General features: G+C 42.1%; 1 protein-coding gene across 6 annotated transcripts; it reads left to right on the forward strand.

Moving 5' to 3' along the window:
• Positions 1-1571: 1571 nt before the first annotated feature.
• On the forward strand, positions 1572-27069 carry GRK6 (G protein-coupled receptor kinase 6). 6 transcript variants are annotated; one of them, XM_033927633.1, is made up of 16 exons: positions 1572-1664; positions 10576-10671; positions 11251-11363; positions 11844-11921; positions 12693-12793; positions 15264-15356; positions 19346-19409; positions 20337-20477; positions 22761-22951; positions 24098-24135; positions 24256-24345; positions 24521-24729; positions 25161-25298; positions 25415-25552; positions 25881-26015; positions 26858-27069. In XM_033927633.1, the coding sequence occupies exons 1-16, from the start codon at positions 1613-1615 to the stop codon at positions 26906-26908; spliced, it is 1728 nt and encodes a 575-aa protein (XP_033783524.1). In that variant the 5' UTR covers positions 1572-1612; the 3' UTR covers positions 26909-27069. The 6 variants fall into 6 exon arrangements, with proteins under 6 accessions (XP_033783524.1, XP_033783525.1, XP_033783526.1 ...); XM_033927634.1 differs by lacking the exon at positions 15264-15356; XM_033927635.1 differs by lacking the exons at positions 1572-1664; positions 10576-10671 and having other exon boundaries at positions 11329-11363; positions 11844-11925.
• Positions 27070-27356: the final 287 nt, after the last annotated feature.

Below are 27356 nucleotides of genomic sequence, written 5' to 3' on the forward strand. Positions count from 1 at the left end.
GGGATTGGGTTTTAGAGGATGATTCATTTACCCCTTTGTCGTATGAAAAGGCATTTTTTCACCCATACCATTTATTATTTTTTATTCAAGTGCCAAGTTCAAGATTGCCAGATTATTTAAAAGGTAATTCTATTCTGATTCCATTAAGATCAGTATGGAATAAATTATTGAAATTATGGGAATTTCATCAATTTGTTACAGATTTTTTGCCTATTCAAGGAAATAGTGATTTTTTCTCTGGGTATGACTAATGTTACTTTTACATATTGGGCAAATAAAGGGGTTAAATTTATTGCTCAGCTTTTAGATGAGTCTGGGAGATTACATAGATTTCCAGAACTATCCTTAATTGTTGGAAGTGGTTCAGGGTCATTGTATGGATATGTACAAGTACAACATTATATGAGTCAAATCATTGGGTGTACACAAAAGGATTTAAAATTTTTTAATCAATGTAATGATGTTCCTGTTTCAGTCAAGCTATTCATCACTTGCCTAAAATTATTACAGGATATGTTTGGAGAGAATGTACATGTGGTATTTCATATCACCTTTCATTCTAGGGTAGGGGGGGAAATAGGAAGGATGATTTTAATATGTGTTCAATTACTTGAACTGTATTTCTAGTTAATTCATTTATTATAATGTTGTAATAATAAAGCAATGGGGGGATAGAGGATAAAGGGGGTTGGAAATTGAGGGAATATATTGAGAGATGTGTTAGGTAATTTGAACCTCACGGTATAGCGTTATATAAGAAATAAAATTAAAGAAACATTCATTAGCAGTTAATATGGTAAATTTAAATGTAATGACTATTTTAGTGTATTATATTATTATGTATTTGTTGCATTTCTTCAATAAAATGTTATAATATAATTTAACTACCGTAAATGTATTAGGAATTACAATCGAATTGAGAGTTTTTTGAGTCACTTCACACCTTCAGATGAGTGGATGTTTTCTCTCTTACTATTGTACTAGACCCCATGCCTTAACAACCGCTTATATCAGTAAAGTTGAGCTGTAGCCCTTGCTAATATTTTAGTCAGTTTGGGAGCCTGTTCATCCTTTTGATATGTTCCAGTATATTGGACTTTGCTTATATTGCTCACACTGAAAAAAATCTTTGAAAAACATGAAAACTTTGTATGAATGGAAACTATTTATTTAAATGTACACGGAGTTTTTTTTTTTTCATAAATCAGTGATGATGTGAGTGGGTTCATTGAGGTTTATTTTTCTCCGTTGTTTTATCATTTTCCATATCGATGGTGTGATGTCAATAATAATTTTTGTAAATGTGGTATGAATGAGTCCCTGCTACTAAATACCATTCACAATACGTTGCACATACATTTTGATAATATAATTTAAACCATCTGGTTTTGCATAGTAGTGCTCAAAGTGGTTATCAACTAACTTTACAGCGTAGGAATAGCATAAGGGCTAAGGGGCAAAAAATCCATCCTAAAGGCCGCTGCCACTTCCGAGCAATGAGACGGGGGCTTCCGCTTTGGGGCCGGCCGGCTCTCTCGATTGGCTGCTTCTCTGGGGGGGCGCGTCCGCGCGCTGGGTTGCTCGGCTGCGAGGGAGCGCGCGCGCCTCTGTCATGGAGCTGGAGAACATCGTAGCGAACACGGTGCTGCTGAAGGCGCGCGAAGGTGAGCGGCGGCGGCGCGTGCTTTGCTTTTGGCGGCACCGGGGTGGGGGCCGGCTTAAGGGCTGCCTGCGCCTGCGCCGGCCTGCCTTCCACCGCTAGGAGGCGCCCTGCTGCCCTCGGAGTCCGATAAGTGGCGCGAAGCTGCACAAGGTCCAGAAATGGAGATTTTGCTGCTGACAAAGCGCTCTTAGTGGGATTCCCGGGGCCGCAATGAACCTTTGAGGCTATCGCTTGTATACATTCATAAAAAGGGCAAATCAGAAAAACTGACAGGATACAGGGGTAGAAATCCAACTGAAATAGAAAAGGAGCCACTGGCATCGGCTTCTTAAAAAAGTGGGAAACGCTGGGGGGACAAAACAATTCAATTGACTTATGGAATGGCCAAAAATCTAGTACCTATGAAAGAAATAATTACTTACATTTACCTATAAAGGAGAAGGAAGAGGGAAAACATAATACAATAAATTCAATACTATAGGTATGTAAAAGGCACAACAGAAGGGAAAACCCCAAAGAAAAATCCTAAAAATAAAAGCTGGAAAAAAATAGCAAAATTAAACCAGCCCAACGAAATTAAAAATGAACCCGTCAGCCTCACTCTCGGTCAGCTTATAATTCCATGTTCATTGGGAAAATCCTGAAAACCCGACTTAGCGCCTCTGCCCCAAAGAAATGTCCGCTCTTCTGAGCTCGTTACAATGGTGCTTTTACTGCCTAGCTGAAGGGGGCAAGAAGGTTATGCAGAAAAATCTTTGTTTAGGGTTCCACTGGATTGACTATTTTTGTCAAGACAATTTACAATGAACATAAAATTGTCGCTTTGTACATTCCACAGACTGAAAAGGTGGATTTTTTTCAATTAGAAATTTGTGTTTCTGCCTCCTCTTTCAGCTCTTTTTTATGTGTTTGTTTTCTTTTACAATTTGGAAGACAGACTGATTGGGTTTCTAGTGGTTTCTTGATTCTGCTTTTGCCCATGCATACATTGCTTGATCCCAGTCACTCAGCAAAACCTTTAAATTTGAAGGGGGGGCCCTAAAACTTTTCCCCTTCCTTTCCCCAAGCCCCCACCAGCAGCTGTTTCTATGGGCTGCCGCCACTGCCGCATTGGAGTGGGGTGTTTGGGTTAGTGCATCACAATAGTGGTCCATGAAACGGACTTCCAGGACACTGGCGGAGGACCTTTTCTGCTGGCAGGCTTTGGGGATCCCCATCAGCCATTGCAGACACTGCTGCAATTTTTGAGTCACCTAAACCCACAGTGAGGGAGACCCAGGCCCTGGCATGGCTACCCCACTGAATCCCCAGTCCCGGAACTATTTAGAAGCACCTTTTTAAAGCGTAAGATCCCTTTTTGCTAACTCTAGCCTCAACCCCAGCTCACTTCTATGTCTCCTTGTTAGCTTCTAGTTCCTTTTTCCTATTATTGGTATCAGCAAGCTTCTCTTGCTGTGTAGGTAAGAAAAGGGGGCAGCTGGTGGGAACATGTACAAATACATGGGTTCTGAAACTTGTGCACATACATAGGGGGTAAAATATCCTGGCTTGGGAAGAAAGAGAGGAGAGCTATCGACCTGTCTGCAAAGCCCCTTGCTGGGAGGTGCACATGAGATGACAACTCATAGAGGAGGGTGGAGGAGGACATGAGAGATGAGTGCTGCTGGTCAGCAAAGGAGGAAAAGGTGCATGAGGTGGGGGAAGCAGTGCACAGGAGATGACAGCTGCTGGCTTTGGCCAAAAGGAGTTAAGGAGGGCGGAGAGTAATGATATGAAATTTAGTGAGCATTGTACAAAATTGTTTCTGACTATCTCTGCAAATATTCCACTGCTTAGCAGATCTTGTGTGGACATCTTGCAGCAAGGAGAAAACTCAGGCCAAACAAGTTGTAGACCCTAGATCTTTCTCATAAAGGGGGGCCTGACTTGATTATCACCTCGCCTTGATGCTTTTCTTTCAATAATGTTTGGTTGAAGATATGATGAAAGGTAGGGCTGCAGTGTGTCATCTTCCTCTGCTGGTGCATCTGCTTCCTGGCCTGTATCTGCTTCTGCTATTCTGCTACCTTGTTGTCCCCGCCCATCCCCCTTACCCCCCCCCCCCCCACACACACACACAAAGAGCAAATAAGTTGGGTTTGGCAGGAAGAGCACTAGCTGATTTTCGCTTCTACCCTCTGTTTAGCAACTTTCCAGCTCTGGTTGTTTGAGCTGATCTGTTCTCTCACAGACATTCATGTCTGCAGTTTCCTCCCTTCTAGGCCCAGAGCGGTCCAACATCTGTGGCTACAGTCCTTTTTCTTCAAGATATGTAGACCAGTACCAATGCTGCTGCTAACCTCATGCAGAATTCACAAAGCAAAGAACTCTACACAGAAGGAGAATTCTGCATTTCACAGCTGTGCATAACATAACATAGCAAATCTTATATACTGCATCAAACCAGTGGCATTGAACAGTTTACAATAAATTAAAACAACATAAGAGAAATCCAGAAGAACAACAAAGCAGACAAGATAGAATCAAAACAGAGCAACCAAATTAAAGTATTACAGTAGCAAATGATGAAAGTATTAAACATAAATTATGGGTGTTTAACAAATTCTAAGTAATTTACAAAAATTCAGATCATTTCCATCTGAATTTCAACACGGAGGGTGTTCCACAGGAAAGAGAATATTTCTTAAGTAGAAACTAGTCTTGCTTTAGAAAAAAAGAGGAAACTGTAATTTGTTGACCTAGTTGTAATTTTAATAGGTTTTATATCTGTTATAGAGTTACTACACTGCATTTAGCTGTCAAAACAGGAGAAAGTGGTGTATTGTTCTAAAACAAGATCCATAAGGAAAGGATATACAAAATTCAATAGGAAACCTACTATTCATACTGACCAACCAAAGTAGCAACATTTGACAGCAGACATAAAAGCCATAAATAGGTCAGTAGGGAAACGGGTGAGTTGTCCAGACCAGAGTAACCTGGTTCTCAGCCAGGGTAAACCTGTTGAATTAGCCATGTTTTAAGGAATGTAACGAGGAAGATGTCCTCCATACGGAAGGCTTTGAAGACTAGAAGCAAAATCTTGAACTTAATCCTAAATTCGACTGGTAATCGGTGATGTTCCTTGAGCAGAGGTGTCATATGCACAGATCGATCAGAATAACAGAGCAAACGGATGGCAGAATTCTGTCTGGTTTGAAGATTTTTCCGAAGGGAATGAGAGAGACCAGAATAAACAATATTGCAGTAATCGAGTCTAGTCATAAAAAGGGCAAGTAAGAGAGAATGAAAGAAACTGTGATCAAACAAATTACAGACCGTATATAGTTGATGCAGTGTGAAGATACCTGCTCTATTTAGAGCTGAAACCTGAGGAGCAAAGGATAATTGATCAAAAATAATTCCTAGGTAATGGAATGAGTCATAAGAACATAAGAATTGCCGTTGCTGGGTCAGACCAGTGGTCCATCGTGCCCAGCAGTCCGCTCCTGCGGCGGCCCTTAGGTCAAAGACCAGTGCTCTAATTGAGTCTAGCCTTACCTGCTTAGGTTCTGGTTCAGCAGGAATTTGTCTAACTTTGTCTTAAATCCCTGGAGGGTGTTTTCTCCTATAACAGCCTCCGGAAGAGCATTCTAGATTTCTATCACTCTCTGGGTGAAGAACTTCCTTACGTTTGTACGGAATCTATCCCCTTTTAACTTTAGAGAATGCCTTCTCGTTCTCTGTACCTTGGAGAGGGTGAACAACCTATCTTTATCTACTAAGTCTATTCCCTTCATTATCTTAAAATGTTTCGATCATGTCCCCTCTCAGTCTCCTCTTTTCAGGGGAGAAGAGGTCCAGTTTCTCTAATCTCTCACTGTACAGCAACTCCTCTAGCCCCTTAACCATTTTAGTCACTCTTCTCTGGATCCTTTCGAGTAGTACAATGTCAACTGGAATAATAGTTATGCCTAAGAGATATAAAACGGAATTTGGGTGAGATAAAGATCCTGTAAGTCAACAAGCAGCTCCAACACAAGCCCCTCGAAAAACCAAACAATATAATCTCACTACACTTTCGACCTGGTTTACAGCACAGCACAACTACTCATGAAAGATCTGCAGAGTCCACAAAGAGAAGTACTAAACATTCCACAGGCATAGAGTTCCAAAACAAGGCAGAAAAACCCACAATTCGCACATCAGCAACGCTTCTGTGAAAATTATTAAGAGGAGGTAAAAGCCTCAGATCCCCCCCTCCACCAAACTGAGAAACTCAGGTTGAAAACAGGTGGAGTTTTACAGGGTGTAATAAAGTCACTGGCATAAAAAACCTCCTCAATAATATTTCAATAGAGAAAAGCCTTGTGCAATGCAAGTGGGATATACTCTGCCTTGTATCAGGACCCCTATGATCTGAAAATGATTTGAAAAGCCAAATTCTATTGAGTAAACAGAAAGACACCACACATCGACGGTGGCCAGCGTTTCGCTAATTATAAGCTGCCTCAGGATGTGAAGTCACAGTCAATCTCTCAAATCAACTCCTCGATCAAACATGGTGGTTCCCCAAACACAAGCAGCTGTCATTTTTCGGATTGAGAATTAACTGATTATCTGTCAACCATATAGCAATCCTGTCTAAGCAAATTCGTAAAGATCTAACATTGAGGTTTGTTGGATATGATACAGAAGGAGAATGTCAACAACATAAGCATGAAATGAAATTGCAAATTATTGGATGAGTTGCTTACAGGCTTAGGAACAAATTAAATAATAAAGGAGAGAGGATAGAGCAATGCAGAGGAAGGGGTGGCAACTGGAAAAGATCGATCTTGAAGAAAAGATTGGAACCACTGCAACGCTATACCCGTCAAGCCTAAATCTGAATGTCAGGATAAGAGGAGTGAGTGATCAACAAGGTCAAATGCTGCTGACTGGTGTTGAGAGATAGCGAGGGTTATCCGATGGTTATCCAAGTTGGAATGGACATCACTCAGAACTGATGTTATAATTGTTTCCATACTGCAGTTGGGTCTAAATCTAGAATAGATGGATGAGGGTGAAGGGCTGAAATCTGTTCTGTGAAATGATTTAGTTGGAGAAACACAACTTTTTCAGTGATTTTGGAAAGAAAACATAAGTTTGGAACTGGGTGATAGTGGGCCAGGACAGAAAGATTCAAGTCTTTTGGCTTTTTTTAAGTTAGCAAGGTAATATGGAAGGAAAACTGGCAGGGAGAAGCTCTGGATAACTATAGCAAGTTGATACCTAAAAGAAGCAGGTGGGCAACAAATATTCTGGAGAGATTTTTTTCTCAGGAGTATTAGCTTTTTCTTTACTGATTTGATGAAGAACCAGGTCTTTATAATGTTAAGTCACACATGTATTAAGTTAGTCTGAAGCAGTCTTCATGTTTGACTGTCAGGTTTTCAGGATATCCACAGTAAAGATGTGTGACAAAAACTTGACCTTAGTTTTCTAAAGAGTAAACATTTTACCTGATACAAAGTCATAGAAGATATCCTGAAAATCTGTCTGGCTCTGAGGTCCTCAAAATTGTGTTGGTAAGAGCAGGTCTAAAGGTTGACCTTCAAGCCTGTTCCATAATAAAGCAAACACATTTTTTTAGCTCAGTTGAAACTATTGCTTTTGAAGTTAAAGCACTCTGATTGAGTCACCTTATTTAAAGCACAAGCTGGTACATCCCTGGGTGCACATTGTGTTATCACAGGACTCACTGTGAGAGTAAATAAGACTTGTTGGTAGGCTGGAGTTTCCTTAGTAATAGCATCTTTTTTTGGTTTAGACTTGCTTTAGACTATAGTTCCTTTTCAAAACAAACAGAAGCTATATCAGTGGTCTTCAACGGTGGCCCATGGAGACCTTTACACTACTTATAAACTAAGCAGTTTATATTCAGGTACTCAAGTGTTTCTCCCTGTCTGTCCCGGCGGACTCACAGTCTGACTAATGTACCTGGGGCAATGAAATGTTAAGTGACTTGCCCAGTGTTCGGCTTGAACCTGCAACCTTGAGGTGCTGAGGCTGCAGTCCTACCCACTAGGCTACTCCTCCATTCCTACTTGACATCCCATGTACCTATCTGGAGTCCCTCTCCACCACCACCACCCCTCCCCCGATGAGATCTAGTGCTTGCTCACCATTCTCGTTCTCAGCAGTTCTGCTCTTCCTCTTTAGGCCACCGGCAGTATGAGTGAAGCTTTCTCTCTGCTACTGCTTCCCACCTATGTGGGGACAGGAAGCAGTAACAAAGAGAAAGCTTTCGGGCCATCACTCACAGAGCCAGCGGCCCAAAGAGTACTAGAGCAGCATTGCTGGGAATGAGATGCTAGACTGCAGAGATGGGTAGGAAAGAGGAAGCAGGGATGAGAAGGAAAGGTAAAGAAAGATGCCAGATCTCCAGGGGAAGAAAGGGAAAGCGAAGACAGAAATGCCAGACTACAGGAGGGGGGATGGAAGGAGAGAGAGGTGCCAGACAAGGGGATGCAAGGGAAGGAAGGGAAAGAAATATGGGGAGGGTAATAGAGAGATGCTGGATAGCGGGGATGGGGAGGAAAGAGAAAGAAAGATGCCAGACCTCTAGAGGAAGAAACGGAAGGAGGGGGAATAAAGATTCCGGACCACAGGAGGGGGGAGGGAAAGAGAAAAATGCCAGACAAGGTGATGAAAGGGAAGGAGGGAAGAGAGATACGTGGAGGGTAATAGAGAGATGCTGGACTGTGTGGATAGGAAAGAAAGGGAACATAAGATGTGAAACCTTCAGGGGAAGAATGGAAAGGAAAGGGACAGATAGAGATGCCAGATCACGGGAGGGGGAGGGAAGGAGAGAGATGCTAGACAAGGGGATGAAAGGGAAGGAGGGAAAAGAGATACCAAACCACAGAAAGGAGAGGAGGGAAGGGAAAGAGAGGTGTCAGACCACTGGAGAGGGAGGAAAGGAGAGACAGATTCCAGACCAGGCCAAGGGAAAGAGAAGGGAGAGATTACAGGCTAAGGTAGGGGGGCTGAAGGAAGTCAACTTGATTACTGCAATATTGCCTACTTAGCAATTTTTCAGAAGAATATGCAGCGATTGCGAATAGTGCAAAATAGGGCGGTCAGGTTAATTTTCAGGTTGAAGAAATACGATCATGTAACACCTTTCTATTGAGTGCTGCACTGGTTGCCGATGGAGGTGCGTGTGAAGTTTAAGTTGGTTGTTTTTGTTTTAAGGTTTTATTTGGTTTAGCTCCTAAATACATAACTGAGCTTTTATCTTTTGCAACCAACAAACATAAGAGAAGCTCACACCTGAATTTTGTTTTTCCGCCGGTTAGAGGATGTAAACTTAAAAAACATCATCAATATCTTTTTTCATATCAGGCAGCATTATGGGGCAAAGATCTAGAGCAATTGTTTCTTCATACTGATACTTATGGGGAATTTAGGAGACATCTAAAAACATATCTGTTTTTGAAATACTTAGGTAGCTGATTTGTAGAATTTTATCAGGCAATAATCAGATCTTTTTTTTTAAAAAATAATTTTTATTGTTAGTGCAATCAATAGCATAACAGGAAAACAAAAGCCATCTCACAAAATAGGCTATAACAGAGCAAACTGTCCATGGAGGAGAACAGAAGAATCAACCACTTGTGTCTCTAGTAATCAGCTGAGCCAACGCATCTTTATCTTCTGTACATACCACCTTCGCGGATAGATCTTTTTAGGGTTTTTAGTTATTGGCTTTTACCTTTTTAGTTTTATTCAATTTGTTGTATTTTTAACTATTGTAAACCACATAGAACTTTACAGCCTTGTGGTATATAAACTGTTATTATTATTATTATAGAGATGTCAGACCACAGAAGGGGAAGGAAGGGCGAGAGATGCCAGACCATAGGAGGGGGGAAGACAGATGTTAGACCATGGGAGAGGGAAAGAGAGGGAGGAGATGGTACACAGGGATGGAGGGGAAGGGCAGAGTGAGGGTGCCCAGGGATGAGAAGGGAAGAGAGATGAAAGAAATTATGTTTATGAATAGATGAAAATAGTGGAGAAGAGGGAAGAGATGGCACACAGCTTACATGGATGGAGGGGAAGGCAGAGGGAGGGATGGAGGAGAGTGCACATGAATAGAAAGGAAGGGAACACATGGAAAAGTAGATAGATTTGAGAAGGAAGCAGAACACTGGAAGAAAGTTGAATGTTAAAACTTAATGCCAAAGATGGATGTAGGACAGAAAGTGAAGGAGAGAAAAAACAGCAAATGGATAAGAAAACCCTCAAAGCAGAGTTAAGAGTACAGACAGAAGGAAGTACAACCAGACTGGGAAAAGATGAGTAGAAAAATAAAATCACCAGACAACAAAGGTAGGAAAAATGATTTTATTTTCTATTTAGTGATAGAAATATGTCAATAGGAAGTAGGAAGATTTTTGTTGGCTTTCAGCCCTTTTGGACCCAAAATGGCCCTCGCTTAAAAATTAGTGAAGACCTCTAGGCTATAGGGTCTTTCTTTGCCTTAATATTTCTATCTAGCCTGCCTATCCACGCCATCTACAATCCCCTCCAGGGATCCAACGTATTTGTCCCAAGCTGTCTTGAATTCAGATACACCACAATTTCCATGAAAAGGTATTTTCTGAGGTTATTTCTGAATCTATCCCCTTTCACCTTCATCCATTCCTCCTTCAGATGAAAGTTTTAGTCCCGCAGGTGGGGGTGGGTTTGGCTCAGGAGGGAAGAAACGGAGAGAAATTTGCAGCATTGTCCTGTCTCTTGCATATTAACTGGGTGGACTAAAAGCCCAGCTGGCTGTGATTGCCAGGACGTTTTGGCGAAGACCTGCCCCCTCTTGTGTTCTTATGTATAGCTCTGGCTGTGTTGTAAATCTAGACTTTTGCAATCTCGTTTTTCTTTTGTAGGTGGTGAAGGGAACAGGAAAGGGAAGAGCAAGAAATGGCGTCAAATGCTGCAGTTTCCCCACATAAGCCTCTGCGAGGACCTCCGATCTGCCATGGGTGAGTGCAGGGGAGTTCAACAGCAACCCTTCTTATCAGGGGCATAGTAAGAGGAGGGGGTGGTCCGCCTTGGGTATCCTCCTCTCTGCTTCCCCTGCTCCTTCCCGACCCCACCTCGCCGTGCACATGTGCTCCTCCCCTTCCCTCATATCTCTTTAATTTTCCCTGTGCAAGCAGCATTACGAACTTGCTGCCCGCGTCAGGCACTTGGTCCAGGGGTGCCAGTAAAGTGACTGCACTGTTTTAAAACCCGGCATGTTAGTGTCAGAGACTGCTAAAAAGCTATGGTGTGATGCACTCTGTTGGAAAGTTGTTTCCTACATGTTTTCTATTGTGATGCTTGCGTCTGTTTTCAGCTGTCTGCTGCATTCAGATCATCAGGTGTGGGGAAGAGCTTCAGATCCTTGTCTTTTTCCGGTATTCTCTTAAAAATTATAGCTTAATATTAAATGCTTGTCTGAGTTTGTAATATCTGGTTTCTAATTTTGCAGTAACCATCCATGACATTAGGGCAGGCTCCGCTGGCATCCATTTTTTTTTCCCAACCCATAAAAACCTGTTGTAATTGTATTTTAACAGAGAGAGATTACCAGACCCTGTGTGAGCGGCAGCCGATTGGGCAAAAGCTCTTCCGTCATTTCTGTGAAACGCAGCCTGAGCTATCACGATGTGTTAAGTTCCTGGATGCTGTAGTAAGTAAGGGAAGAATTTTCAGAAAACAAGTCAACTCTTTTTTTTTGTTACTTTTCAGGTTAACTTTATGGAGATTCTTGAAATGATGTGGATTGAAATTGATAGAAGAAATCAAAGGCAGTTAAAATTCAGAAGTTTTTCTTTGCATTTCTCATTGCGTAAAAAGATTGGTCTGCTTTCCATGCGCTCCCCCTGCCTCCTTCTACACAGTGTGGGCATCTTGGCATGGTGCTGAAACACTCTTCCCCTCCCTTCCGTAATTATTATTATTATTTTAGTATTTATACAGGTAGAGTAGGGTGTTGAGCTCTGGAGCTTTTTCTCCAGCTAGCAACCAACTTGGTCTCTCTGATGTATCACTATTGCCAGCATCGTTGATCTTCAGATATTGCCTTCTCCCCTCTTTGTTCCCAGCTCAGATGCCTCAAGGGGTTGTAGGAGTTATCTTTACTTTTTTTTCACATTCTTCCTTAATACAGGCTGAATATGAAGTGACTCCAGATGAGAAACGAAAGGACTGTGGACAGCATCTGATCAATACATATTTGAACTCCTCTGTAGGTAGTATTTCACTGTAGATCACTTTGGGGGGGGCAAGGCCTGAAATTCTGTACTGATGGAGTAGTGAAGTGGAAAATTATATGAAGAATTTTTTCACATGTAAGGACAACTTCAGACAATTCAGAATACAGCTGTTAGACTTATCTTTTCTGCTAACAGATTTGATTGAGAAACTCTTTTTTTCTTGGTTCAGTTGAAATGGCGCTTGATTGAAACTCATATAAAATTTTAAGATCTGTAATGAATATTTTCAAAATATTATATGGTACAACTCCAGCCTATTTAGTGGGTTCTGTTTTAACATCTCGTGGTAACTCTCGCTATTATCTTAGGAACCGGATGAGGTTAAGTCTTCTGACAGCCAAAGGGATTAGTTCTCGTAAACATGCTAACTCCTCATTCGTGTATAGAATTATTTTAGTGTGGGATTCCCTTCCTATTGAAATTAGATATTTACTCTGTCATTTAGAAGAGCAATTAAAACAGTTTTGTTTAGAAAATATTGGCTTGATGGTTAATTATCAATTCATTTAATTATCAGGTTGTCTCATATTTCCTGTTAAGCAGAAGGCTTACAATCAAAGTTTATATCTGAGGCTGCTGCTCTAACTAGCTAGCTAGCTATTGCCTCTAATTGGGACATATTGGGGACATGAGAAGGGTTAGAGTTGAATTAATGGGTTGGGACTGATCGAGTCTAAGGCAGAAGTAGAAACAGATGGAAGGTTTGATGCTGTGTACAAATGACGCTTGTCTTTTTCTCGCAGTGTGAAGATTACATGTCTTTGGTGCCTCCTCAGATGACTGGTGTATGTTCCGAAAGGCTGGAGCAGGAGGCCTGCAAGGAACTCTTCAAAGAATGTTCTAAGTGAGTGACGGTGTTCAGTCATTGGTCATAACTTGTTTTTGAATTGCATATCAAGTCTCAGAACAAAAAAATATGTCCAAGCCATCATTCATGTAAAAAGAAGAGTCACTTAACTTGAGAAAAAAATCACCAACACCCTAAAATTCTTCAAAATTTCACATGAACATCGCTCTTCTTAAGACACAAAAATCCCGTGTCCCATCCATGCTTTGCCCATGTGTATACCCCTTGCATTTACATGCTAAGGCAGTTTTACGAGTATGCATATATGCTTGTATGTCAACAGAACGAGGGGACTGTACCTAATCTGTACTCTCTCTCTAAAATCTAGCACTATTTGAAGACTGGAAGGCAACAGAAATGAAGCACCATTCAGTACATTGTATCTAGTTTTTTAAAGGCATTGGACATGAAGTCAGATAAAGGCCATACGGCTTGTCTAGTCTGCCAATCCATGCCATCTACTATTTCCTCTTCTTCCTTATCCCAAGCTGTCTTGAATTCAGATACACTTTTTTTATTTACATCGCCTCCACCAGGAGCCTGTTCATTCACCACCCTTTCTGTGAAAAAGTATTTTCTGAGGTTACTTCTAAGTCTAACCCCATTCACCATTGTCCTACGCCCCATATTCCAGAGTTTCCTCTCAAATGATAGAGACTCGTCTCATGTGCATTTAAACCACGTAGGTATTTAAATGTCTCTCAAGAATACAAGTTGTTATAACAAAATATAAATTCAATAAACAATCAAACTGTTATTAGCCAAGTGGTGGGGATACCCCATGAAAACCATTTATACTCGGTGAAGAAAAAGCCTCAACTATCAACAATGTACGGACTGCAACCCAATGAGTTTTTAAGCCAGTCCTGCTCTGTATCATAGGCAAAAAACTCCACAAATTTTCAAATGTAGTTTTTCAAAACGGGAACAAAGCCACCACTGTGCACAGGGAACCAAGAAAAAGAATAAGAAACACAGTTCACTTATCTTCGTAGATGTCACTAGGAGCGTATCATGTTCCTTACAGCGAATAGATCTTCCTGCTTTAGCAATTCTCATGCTGGATGAAGATAAGGAACTGAATGTTACCGTCCACCAAGGCTCTTGTTTCGCCAATCAATGGCTGCGTCAGGGAAATTCACATTCTCTCCTGGCACTCGGATTTATACTTCCGGTTTCATAATGTCACTTCCATTAAACTTTATTCATTGAGACACTCTTTCAAACATCGCAAAACTAATAAAAGGCACACCATTCTACTTTCTGATTCAGTCCATTAGGCCAGATGGTCTTTAAAAAGAAAATGGATCGCTGTTCACTTTGATACAGCAACGTCTTCACGTCACCACGACGAGCTGTAAGAGGAATGTGGTCGAATACAAAGCACCTAAACTCCTCAAAGGAATGATTTTTTTCAACGCAATTTCGTGTGAGTACATCCACTTGTCTTTTATGTGTGATGTTTGAACGGTGCTCAAATAGTCTCGTTTTTAGACTCCGTGTGGTATACCCTATGTAGCATAAATCACAAGGACAGAGTATTGTGTAAACTACCCCAATGGTTTCACAAGTAACTAGATGTGTCATCATAATAGGCTTTCTTTGAGGTATCCCCACCATTTGGCTAATAACAATTTGTTTATTGAATTTAACTGTCTCTATCATATCTCCCCTCTCCTGCTTTTCTCCACAGTATACATACTGAGATCTTTAAATCTCAATCCCCATATACCTTATCACGAAGGCCACACACCATTTTAATATCCTTCCTCTGGACCGACTCCATCCTTTTTATATCTTTTTGAAGATGCGGCTTCCAGAATTGTACACAATATTCTAAATGAGGTCTCATGAAAGTCTTAAACAGGGCATCAAAACCTCCTTTTTCCTACTGAACATACCTCTCCCTATGCACCGTAGCATCCTTCTAGTTTTCGCCGTCACCTTTTCAATCTGTTTGGCCCCCTTAAAATCATCACATACAAGGTGGAAACAGGAAGCTGCATCAGAGGGGAAGTTTTGGGCCGAGCAGCCGCTTGCAAGAGAACGGTTGTCATCGATCCCAGATCCCGTCTGAAAAAGAAAACATCAATTTTGAAATGGAAAGGTGACCGCGAAGGTGAAGGGGAGGGAGGGAGATGGTCCAACTGGAGGAAGAAATGCCCAGACCGCGAGGAACCCCTGGAGCTATGGGGCCCAGGGCAGCTGCTCTGTTTGCCCTCACCTAACAATTGCCCTAAAGCACTCACACCGGTGCCACAATGGCACCATATCACGATCTCAGCTGTGGAATGTTGCTAATCTTTGGGTTTCTGCCAGGTACTTTGGACCTGGGTTGGCCACTGTTGAAAACAGGATACTGGGCTTGATGGACCTTTGTTCTTATGTTTTTATTTGGATTTCTGGTTAGTGAATGGACAGGCCTTACATTGAAGGGTTTTTTTTCCCACCATCTCCCCCTAACTAGGCTGATCCGTGACTACTTGAGTGTGGCTCCCTTTGCAGATTATCTTGACAGCGTCTACTTCAACCGCTTCCTGCAGTGGAAATGGCTGGAAAGGTAATACTTGCTATGTCCGTGAGGGATTGTGCTCTGGTATTTTTACAAATCCTGAACTATGGCTCTGAAGGTTACGAGTATGTATCAAAGGCTATTTAGTGAAGCTGTGCTCACATACTGTGTGCAAAGAGCAAGCAGATACCTGGGTTTCAAGGTGAAGACTCCCCAAACGCATGTGATTGGAATCATTCCTTATGCAATCTACTCGTGACACCCTGGAATTATATTTGGGAAAAGCAAAATAATAAAATATTGTATCATCCAAGGTAAGAACTAACTAAACGCTGAAATGAATGCTTGTTCCTGAAGACTAATCTGTAAAGCGTGATGAATACTGTCCATAATTATTGCAGACTGAGGTGCTGCCGTGTGGTTCTTTACAGTCATACTGGCTAACACTTGCTATTCATCTCTCTCTGTTTCTGCTCCTCCTGAAACCTTTTCCTGTGCTTGATTATATGCCAGACATATAACCATTGATATATCTACTTCATCAAAAGGTGGGAAAATGTTCATGAAGGGGAAAGGAAGATGACGGCCGATATTTGCTGTGTACTTTTAACACTGACTTTATACTCGATTATCTGCATTTCGATGCTTTGTGAACTCATCCAGACATTCCACCTTCTGTGCATTTATTCAGCTCCTGAACTGTATCTGCCAAAATGGTCTCTGGTTCTCAAACTCACACCTTAATAAATCGGTTTCTTTGTTGGCCCAGATGAATATTTATCCCTTTGCAACCAAGTTCCTCTTGGTGACATTTTATTTCCATATGTGGTGCAGTGGTTAAAGCTACAGCCTCGGCACCCTGAGGTTGTGGGTTCAAATCCCACGCTGTTCCCTGTGACCCTGAACAAGTCACTTAATCCCACCATTGCCCCAGGGACATTAGATAGATTGAGAGCCATTCAGGACAGACAGGGAAAAATGCTTGAGTACCTGAATAAATTCATGTAAACTGTTATGAGCTCCCCTAAGAGAACGGGATAGAAAACTGAATGAATAAATAAATATAACTGCCTTAGCTTGCATGTCCAAAGCTTTATACTTGCAGCTGTGGCACTTCTAAGACCCCGTCAGCAGCATTAAAACAGATACTCATAGTTGGTACCTGTGCCTGAGACCTGACCGCAACCTCATTGTAGTTTGTTGTTATATGTCAGAGAGGAATTTAGAGAAAAGCAGGAGGAGAGGCTGTTCAAACCAGTTCAGCAAGCTGGGGCTGCAGTGGAATCAAATGGTCTCCATCACCTTTGACCTAGAGCCCTCAGGATTGGTCACTGTCCAAAGAGAGGAAGGGCTTGTCCTTGTTTTCATCTTGTGGTCCTGGTGCAAGTGGTAGAAAAAAAGAATCTCAGAATTCAAGAAAGCTTGGGAGAAGCACATAAGATCTCAGATGGAGAGGAAAGGCTAGAATGAGTAGATGGTATTAATAAGAAGACTGGATAGGCCAGATGCTTGTAATGAACTGACATGGTTTGGCATAACTCTGACGGAGGGAAACCACTGTTCCCTCTAAGCTGAGCAGTGAGACTGCCAATGCATTGCTGGCAGTGTGTGTGGAGGTGTTGCTTCAATATGGTGTTTTCAGTCCCCATGGGTCAGGCAGGTTCCCACCTGTCCCTCAGTACTGAACATGTGATAATGAAACAGCACCCCACACTGAGGAGAACTCCTGCTCAGCTTAGAGGGAACAGTGGTGGGAACAACTGGAATATAGTATCTCATGCCAGGCTCTCTGCGATGTCACCTGTGAGTGATGATTTGTCCTGCTGTCTTCAGAACACTGACTTTGTTATATGCTCATAGTTTTTCTGGGCTCTTAATTTCAGGCTGCTAAAAAATGGGTGGCAACAGATAAATTTAGGATGGAGTGGGGATTTAGGTGCATAGCACTGATTTTTGGCACTAGGGGCTAGATTCTCAAATTCATGTTAAAAACCGACGGGCCACTATTGTAGCCATTATAGTAGTAGTTTTAAAATAAGTCATTCTCCCAAAAACGCTCATGCAAATGAAGTTGGCAGAGAGTGGTGAAGATTTGCTAAATTTGCATGTGCCCATCACTGGTGATAGGGAAGGGCACATGCACAAAATAAACGCATCCCCCAACCCCCCCCCAAAAAAAAACCCCCCAAAACAACCCAACAACAAATCGAGCCACTGAAGTCGAGCAACCCTCCAACTAACAGCGGGAGACATGTCCACTCTCTCTCGCCTTCAAGCAACCCTCCCCCCCATGCCTCCAACAACCCCTGCCCTCTCCCCCTTACCGTACCTTAGATGGCTGGCCGGAGGGATGCCTACTCCTTCCGGCCAGCAGGCCTACCTCTTTAAAATGATGGGCCTTTTCCTCCCCAGTGCAATAGCCTGAGGCTCTGATTGGCCTAGGTTTCTCCCTGGTGCATCTCATCTGGCTGGAACTGGTTTAACAAGCACGTTAAAGGCAGATTTTATTTATTTAAAAATTTATATATCGCATAAAATTATGCAGTTAGCATATTGGTTGCACATATAATATACTAATCGCCCTTTAGTCGCATGGATATGAACAAACAATAGACAGACATCTTATCAATTAAACATTCAGCAATCAAACTGTGACAAGTTAAAACCCAGATAACATTAAGACTCCTTAACTTTTCGTGTTAGCTCAGATGGTCATAGAATTCCTGTGAGTGTTGGAGGTAATACTGCTGTGGCCAGCGATAAAAAAACCTAATACAGCTTTGTAAAAGGGAGGGGGGTGGGGGTAAATTTGAAAGGTAAAGCTTTTATTTTTGGTTCTGGGCCTTTCATTACTCTATGCCTCTTTGGAAGGCAGAGCCCAACTTCTTCCTCACTAAAGTTGATTTTATAATTGTGTTTTGTTACTGTTGAACAGGTGAATATCTCCTAATAAAACTACAGGTTCATTCAGTAACATTTTGGGTTTTTTAAAGGGTGTGGTCCACTGGCTCTGTGATACTGCTGTATATTGACATATAGAGGGACCTTGGTTTGATTTTTTAATCAGCTAGGTATGTCATGAAGACAGCATTTAGAGCCTCCAGAAGTTTCCATCTTCATTCAGCAGTGATACTTGGCAACCAGAGCTGTGTTCCTGGAAAAAACCTGGTGCATTGCCCCAGCCAAGAACTGTCATCGGTGTCTGCACCTCCTCCGCCAGCATCTCCCTTGTTTGACTTGGTCTCCCTCGTCCTTTGTTCATGCTGTAGAAAGGTCTGAACGTGGACTAGCTTTGAAGCATTTCTGTATCTCTGCAAAAGTCCTGAATACGTATCTGGGTCTAATTGAGCTAGTAGACTTAGAGGAGATATGATAGAGGCTTACAAGATCATGAAGGGCATAGAGAGAGTAGAGAGGGACAGATTCTTCAAACTTTTGAATAATAAAAGAACAAGAGGGCATTCAGAAAAGTTGAAAGGGGACAGATTCAAAATGAATGCTAGGAAGTTCTTCTTTACCCAACGTGTGGTGGACACCTGGAATGCGCTTCCAGAGAGCGTAATAGGGCAGAGTACGGTACTGGGGTTCAAGAAAGGATTGGACAATTTCCTGCTGGAAAAGGGGATAGAGGGATATAGATAGAGGATTACTGCATAGGTCCTGGACCTGTTGGGCTGCTGCGTGAGCGGACTGCTGGACACGATGGACCTCAGGTCTGACCCAGCAGAGGCATTACTTATATTCTTAGTGGCCAGTGTTTGTTTTTTTGAAAATCGTACCTCTGCTGGCTAAATATTGCCTCCAACCTGTTTTTTTGAAGACTGCCCTTAGCTGTCATGTCTAGTGGGCTTTGGTTCAATTAAATCTGCTTCTGAGAGGAAATTTGCTTACTTCTAATTGTGTGTAAGCCTAGACATGAGAGGGCCGCATGACCCACGTGTGTGACTTGTTAGGCTCGTCAGAAAATGCCTATTCAGTAACCAATCTTCCTTTAATTTAGTTTTCTGTTGAGCCTCTGATTTTTGTTTTGCTCGTAGGCAGCCAGTGTGTAAGAACAACTTCCGACTGTACCGAATCTTGGGGAAAGGTGGCTTTGGTGAGGTGAGGAGAAGATTCTGCCTGAAATAGTTTTTGCTGGATCTTAATGTTGGGGGTGACAAAGCATCCATCTTTATAATTTAATGAAGTTGCACTCTCTGGTTCTCCTGTCCAGATCTTTTCAATGATTGTCTTCATCTTCTCTCAGCTTTTTTTCAGTAATATCACTCAGATACCTTAAATTTCTTTCGGTTGCCTTTTAAAGCTTTCCCTGCGATATTTGTGCTCTTCCGGTTTTTGGTGGGCCTTTGTCTTCTCTTCTGTTCCTTGTTGTTAACTCTTATCTGTGTTCCCATGTAACCCATTCTGGGCTCCTCGGAGAAGATGGGATATAAATTGAACTAACTAACTAACTAAATTTATATCCTCTGTAGACCTAAAAGCAAGGTTTATGGCATAACAGTGTTAGTAGTTCTTTCTCCTTTTTACCTTCAAGTTCTAGTCTTAACCTTTTTCATTTTCTGTGGTCTGTATCCTGCACTGGGTCCAAGAACAGGCTCAACATGACTCACAAGTGAAGCATCTGCCCTGCCTTCAGCATTAGTGCTAAAGCTAAACTGAGCTGCTTGTCTTTCTGGGCAGTGGGTGACCAGTCTGGATTCTTCTGTCTCCTCTTCGCCATACTTCACTTGGAGTGATCACCTTGCTGAGAATTACCTATAGTGCTTAAACAGCTGTGTTAAGGTTCTTGGCAAGACGTGAGAGAGATGTATTTTTCCCTCGCAGAAATGAACAGCAGTTAGCCAATATCTTCACAGCCCTGGAAATATTGCTGTTTACGTGCTCCTGAGAAAAAGACATATCTGTTGCTGGGAGGTGAATGATCTGTGTGTGGTGTTCCAGCATAATCCCTGATCTGGACCTATACCAATGGTGTCTATTTTCTGCAGTATTTTTTGACCCTGGATTGTTTCTGCCTCTGTACCACAGGTGTGTGCTTGCCAGGTACGAGCAACAGGTAAGATGTACGCTTGTAAGAAGCTAGAGAAGAAACGCATCAAGAAACGGAAAGGAGAATCCATGACTCTGAATGAGAAGTGCATCCTGGAGAAGGTGAACAGCAGGTTTGTAGTAAGTACATTGTGCTAAGAATCTTTTCAAGGATGCAGACTGTTGATGGGAGCTGTGATGCTAGGACTGTCTTACTTCTGGCTTCATGTTTTGAATTGCTGTATGCAGGTGGGGAATTAAATAAAGACTTAGGAAATAGAGAATGACAGGGTGACAGAATTCATCGCCGTTCCTGTCCCTGCGGATAACCACAGGAAACCATCCTGTGTCATTCTTTCGTGTCTATCTCAACCTCAGTACTTATACACCAGCATTCTTCAATGCAAGGCTTGAGGGGTCAGTGGTTGTGCCCGTTCACACTCAAATTCTTCCCTCTCTCTTTAAAGAATTACACGGGGATGGTTCCTGTGGTTATCCACGGGGACATGAACAGTGATGAATTCTGTCACTGTGTCATTCTCTAGTAGGAAACTCAGAGCTTGAAGAATCCATAGAGAGATGGGGAATATTACATTACATTACATTACATTAGTGATTTTTATTCCGTTTGTACATTGTGATTCAAAGCGGATTACATAAGAAGAGAACTGGACATTTCCAGGAGTGTACATTACATTGGAGAATACAGATTGAGGGTATAGACTTAATAACATTGGAAGATAAATCAGGTTACATTACATAGCAAGTATTCTGTTTCCTTACATTGGTAGATAGTCGGTTTCGGTAGGATAATTTAGGTTTCAGGCAGCTTTATTGGCATTTTTGGGGGGGGGGTTATTAATTGGTCGATTGAGGGTATGGTGCCAGGGAGTGAGCAGAGCATGGTCGGCGTAAGAGGGGAAGAGGAGAGGGAGATTAGATAGATTGTATATACTTTTTGAACAGAAGTGTTTTGATTTCTTTACGGAATGCTTTGAGGTCAGATGTTGTGGTTAACAATCTGGTGATGGAGGGTTCGAGTTTTGCTGCATGCGTTGCTAGGAGGTTATCATATAGCTTTTTGCGATTAGTGCCTTTGAGTGGTGGGTATGAGAATGGTGTCAGTGTTCTTGTTCTGGTTGGAAGGTTACGATTTAGGCGATTGTTTAGATAGGCAGGTGCAGTGCCGTTAATTACTTTGAAGAGTAGACAGTATAGTTTGAATTGAATTCTGGCTCAACAAAGACTGCCAGGTTGGAAGGAATAGAAAGAGGACTAGCAGTTAGCTAGTGGAGCTGCTGCTTCAGTTCCGAGGTAGTCCCTGCAGTGAATCCACATCTCAAGGCCTCTTCTTGAAAAATGAGGCTGTGAAATTGCAGTGTGCTGCTGTAGACATGAAACCCTCAGAATATAAGCAGCCAGCACAAGTGCAAGTTCAGTTAATTGCATCTTTATTTAGACAAAAGTGTTTCTGAGCCACTTCTGGAAGATCCTTTAATTTTCATTGCAGAGGGAACTTTCCTATTTTGCAGATTCAGGTGATGATTTTTCATATTTGTCCTATACAAACACATGAAGATAATTTTGCAAATATTTGTCCATATAATGCCTTTGTTTTTATGTGGCTAATGCTGGAAAGGAGATGCCCTAACTATCGATAAAGTGCTTGGGATAGGAACGCTTGCCTTACCAATTTTGCCAAGTCGTGTCATGCTATGTTTTGCCATACTATGCTCACCATTCTAAGCTTTAACTATGTTTTGCCCTCTCTGTCGGACAATGTTTGCTACCCTACTATGTTTGAGAGTGTGGCGCAGGGATTAGAGCTACAGCCTCAGCACCCTAAGGTTGTGTGGGTTCAAACCCACACTGCTCCTTGTGACCCTGGGCCAGTCACTTAATTCCCCCATTGTCCCAGGTACATTAGATAGATTGTGAGCCCACCAGGACAGACCAGGAGTTTCTGAATAAATTTATGTAAACCATTCTGAGCCCCCTGAGAGAATGGTATAGAAAAGTTAGTGAATAAATAAATAAATTATCTGGGGAGCCTAGGGTTTATGTTCCTCTAGTTTCAGCTTTATGGTTCAGTTTTATTTGACATATAACAAATCAATTAAAAAACAAAAACAAAACAACAACAGACAAGACAGCTAGGAGTGAGGGGAGGAAAAGGAAAAGGGAAGAAGAAAGGAAAAGGGTCAAAGGCTTGATATTCTTTCTTACCTACTAATTTTCTTTCCTTTACTCTCAGCTGGTCAAATGGTTCATTAACAATGTAAAGCTTTACAGTATTGTCTGTTTTATCTGGATTGTATTCTTGTCCATGCTGTTGAATTTCAGAACTTTGGAAGTTCTTAAGAGAAGTAATATGTTGCCATCTGCTGCCGTTTCATGATGAATGATGCTATCACCTTTCTGCAGGTTAGTTTGGCATATGCCTATGAAAGTAAAGAGGCACTATATCTAGTTTTGACGCTGATGAATGGAGGAGACCTCAAATTCCACATTTACCACATGGGAGAAGAAGGGTTTGATATGAATCGAGCCATATTCTATGCTGCTGAGATCTGCTGTGGCTTGCAAGACCTCCATCAAGAAAGAATTGTGTACAGGTAATGGAGCCTGTCCCGAAATCCTGGGTGCTGGAACCATCACGTCCATCTGAACAGGAGGAGCATTGCTTTGGTATAACACCAGCACTCAAGCAGGGAGCTATTCCGTGTTTTGGACAACTTAGTATTGTCTGTATAAGTATATGTGCTTGTTTTTAGGCCCATTTCATTAGGTTTTGGCAATTTGCTCATGGGTGTCTTTTTACTTTGCTCTGTGTTTCAATAGATTTGCACTCCTCCTTTATAAGAGAAACCCTTAGAGGCATGAAAATCCAAATAAGACTCTTTATGTTCAGAAATATAGGTAAAATAATATTTTGGAAATGTAGAATATTGCCCATATTAGTCCTTGTAAAATTCACTGATTTGCTCAAGGCTGAGAACGGCCTCTTCCACTCAGTCTTCCTATACTATGTACTGTGCTCTTTGAACTTATGGGTTCTAATTTTTCTCTTAGGTCTTCTAGGTGAGAAGTCCAAAAAAGTGTCTGTCTTAAGCCCATTCTAGAAAAGCAACATAAATGCCTGTGTACCATTTTGAAAAAATAAGCTCCCAGATCCGATCCCCAGAGTACAAATTGTTCAACTGCTCCAAAAATGGTGTAGATCTATTTTATAAAATACATATGTACGTCACAAATACACCTCTTGGAATGTTTACCTGCCGGTCCCCTTAACATAATAATAATAATAATAACTTTATTTGTAGACCACAATACCTCGCAGTTCAATGTGGTTTACAACAAGAAAGAAACTGCACAAACACAGCGATGGTACATCAAATTTACATTATCAAAATCAGAAATTCAATAAAATTGACAAATTATTATACACATTTATCAAACAAATATGTTTTCAGTAATTGCTAAAATCCAGATAGGAGAAGGAAGACATAATCAGACCGCTTAAATACGCACACACGGTCCATGAGTGTACTTTTTGTACCACTGCAACTGATCTTTTTAAATGCCTTAATTTTGCATGTAAAACATGCTTCAAACTTAACCACCCTCACACACTCCATATACAGGATTGTTTGAGCATAGTTCAAAAGAGCGAAAGAAAGTAGTTTCTGTAGTCTTGTGGTTCAGTATTTCCTTTCTTATGCTGGAAACATCCATTTTTCCACTTTGTCTCCTTTGCCCAGGGATCTGAAGCCTGAAAACATCTTGCTGGATGACCATGGTGAGCCTCTGATACTGAGAGTGAGCTAGAATGCCCTGCGTGAGCACGTTCAGCTTGTAAACGGGTTTCTAATGAAGTGTGAGAACTGATTATCCAGTCTTCTTGTGACTCCTTCCACAGGTCACATCCGGATCTCTGATCTTGGACTGGCCATACACATTCCAGAAGGGCGAAATATCAAAGGCAGGGTGGGCACAGTGGGATATATGGGTAAGTGCAGAGCCCTTTCTTTGAAGGCTCACATTGCAGCAGGAGTATTCGGCTTAGTCAGTTGCTCCTCAACATGCCCACTTGGACTGACTGAGCTGAAAGAGCAGTGAATAGGGTTGATGATCTTCACTTTTTTTTTTCTGTCTGCTGACGCTGGCTATTTTTTCTCCTGCAGCTCCAGAGGTGATCAAGAATGAAAGGTACACATTCAGCCCTGACTGGTGGGCACTTGGCTGTCTGCTGTATGAAATGATTGAGGGCCAGTCCCCCTTTCAACAAAGGAAGAAGAAGATGAAGAGAGAGGAGGTGGAGCGCCTGGTGAAGGAGGTGCAGGAGGATTACTCTGCCAAATTCTGCACAGACTCCCGCTGCCTTTGTTCTATGGTAGGAACTGGCACCTCTCCATTCTTCATCTTAGAAAACTGTCAGCTTAAGACTGAAAAGGTTTAACATAGAAACATGACAGCAGATAAAGGCCAAATGGCCCATCCAGTCTGCCCATCCGCAGTAACCATTATCTCTTCCTCTCTCTAAGAGATCCCAGGCTTTCTTGAATTCAGACAGTCTCTTGTCTCCACCACCTCCTCCGGGAGACTGTTCCACGCATCCACCACCCTTTCTGTAAAAAAGTATTTCCTTAGATTTGCTCCTGAGCCTATCACCTCTTAATGTCATCCTATGCCCTGTAGGTCTCTGGTCTGGACTGTGCCTGTAAGGTTTTAAAGCAGTGCAGCAATCAGAGAATTATAGTGTGATTTTTTGGCAGTTATGTAGTTAATCCTGCAGGCCATTAATGTTTCCTCCTGTGTTCACAGCTCTTGTGCAAAGACCCAACGGAGCGTCTGGGATGTAGAGGGCGAGGTGCCCAGGAAGTGAAGGAGCATCCTGTATTCAGACACTTGAACTTCAAGAGACTGGAAGCAGGAATGCTGGATCCTCCCTTCAAACCCGATGTAAGTGCTGGAGCTGAAATGGCCAGTGTAAGAGCCCAGATGCAGAGCTTGATGGACCTTTGCTCTGAGCCACTTTGCCACATCTTATGTTCTTATGACACATCTCCTCTGCACAGCCACAGGCCATATACTGTAAGGATGTACTGGATATTGAGCAGTTCTCCACAGTGAAGGGGGTGGAACTTGAGGCCAAAGACAAGGACTTCTACCAGAAGTTTGCTACGGGAAGTGTATCTATTCCATGGCAGAATGAGGTAGGTGGCCTTCGGCATCCTATAGGGCAGCTTTTGGCCAAAGTAGAAAAAGCAGGGCTACATCAGTGCTTCTCTCCTCTCTGCCTGACTGCGACACTGTGCTACACTGGCATCTCCCCCAGCAAAGGGCTAGCTCACAGTACGACAGTGCATCTGTGCCTCTTGCCAATCTTCTGATGACTTTCTCTGTATTTTAAAAAGCCAGTTAAGTAAAGTAGGCTGCAGAAACCAGCCAGGCTGTCCTTGAGCATGATGGAAAGAATCAGGATGCATGGGAGTTGCAGGATTAAAGAGAGAGAGTAAGCATTTGTTTTTCTTTTTTGTTTAGATGATTGAAACAGAATGTTTCAAAGAACTAAATGTGTTGGCTGCAGATGGCAGTGTGCCACCAGATCTCGACTGGAGAGGTCAACCACCCCCACAGCCAAAGAAGGGACTGTTGCAGCGGCTGTTCAGCCGACAGGTATTGGTTTTTGTAGTTGTCTCTTAGACACGCACTATCTTGATGTCATTCGGCCTGGGCAAGCCCTGGCTTGAATCTTAAATGCTCTGCCTCAGTGTGACATAGGAGAGCTGTTGTCGTATCAAGTGAGGTTCAGATAACAGGCGACATCAGAAGAAAGCTTTCTCTGTTCTGAAATACTCTAGATTAGTCCTACTCCACCATTGTACCATTTAGAGGCCAGAGCCAGTATCGCTCCTTCCCTAAAAACCTGCTAGACCACCTGGAAACAGGATGGTAGGCCGGAGGGAGAGGAAATTGGTGCTGTTCTTAAGGGGAAGGTACTTCAAGAGGCGTTGCTGGTCTGGCAAGGGGGGATGGGGAGGAGGCAAAAATTAAAGATCCCCTTATGCAGGATATGCCTACCAGCAAAATTAAAGGAAAAAGTGGTGTAAAAACAATTGGTAGATTTTGTAGAGAAGACCAATATTGTGCGCCCAAGACTGTTAGGGTTTAAAAAAGGCCATAGCACAGAGGCAATCTGGGAATCCCTGGATAGGGGTCACCTAGTCTTGACAGTGTCATTGGATTTAATGGCTGCCTTTGGTTTAGTAGACCATGACCTTCTCTTGATGAGATTTCAGTCAATCGGGATAGCAGGTAGTCTTAGTTTGGTTTAGATCATATTTGGGTGGAAGATCCTTTGTGCTATATTAAGGATCACTTAAATGCATCAGCATATGCAGAAGTAATGTTTCTCCCAAAATTTGTGACTCAGCAGCTCTGCTTCTCATTTTGCCCTGCTCCCTCTGTCCCACCTCTTCATCTTTTCCCTGTCTTCCGCTTCTCCAAACTTTCTTTAGGATTGTTGTGGGAACTGTAGTGAGAGTGAAGAGGAGCCAACTCGCCTCTAGAGTGAACGGGAGCAGCCAGGGGCCTTGGAACAACCCCACAAGTGCTTGAGACCTGGAGGATAAGGGAGCAGCAGTGGCGGTTATAACATTTTGCACATTTGTATTTTTAAAATGTTTCTGTACATATAAATTCAAATGTATAAATATAGGAATATTTTCCAGCTTTTGCCTACATAGTAGTTTATATGAATTCAGTCAAGAGGAATCAGAAGAATCCTCTGTAGTCATTTTATTTCATAAGAAAACCTGCGCTCTTATCTTAAATCTTCTCTTTCAATCTGTAATAGAGAGTCTGTGCCCTTCACAGTCTTCATCATCGGTGTCTTGGAGACTTTTTGTATACTATGCGTCCCGCTATGAATTAGACGTAGATTCAGATGCTGATTCCTGGGTACACATTTGGGTAGATTCCAGCAATGCTGCCAAACCTTGTGTAACAGCAGTCCTA

Source organism: Geotrypetes seraphini, chromosome 18, assembly GCF_902459505.1.
Source record: "Geotrypetes seraphini chromosome 18, aGeoSer1.1, whole genome shotgun sequence".
Classification (NCBI taxonomy): Eukaryota; Metazoa; Chordata; class Amphibia; order Gymnophiona; family Dermophiidae; genus Geotrypetes; species Geotrypetes seraphini.

What these genes read in the sequence shown, in the direction of transcription:
- GRK6 (XM_033927633.1), top strand. Translation starts at nt 1,613, where the DNA reads ATGGAGCTGGAGAACATCGTAGCGAACACGGTGCTGCTGAAGGCGCGC. An exon ending in GCTGCTGAAGGCGCGCGAAG is followed by an intron (nt 1,665 to 10,575) that starts GTGAGCGGCGGC and finishes TTTCTTTTGTAG; the next exon opens with GTGGTGAAGGGAACAGGAAA. An exon ending in ATACATATTTGAACTCCTCT is followed by an intron (nt 11,922 to 12,692) that starts GTAGGTAGTATT and finishes TTTTTCTCGCAG; the next exon opens with TGTGAAGATTACATGTCTTT.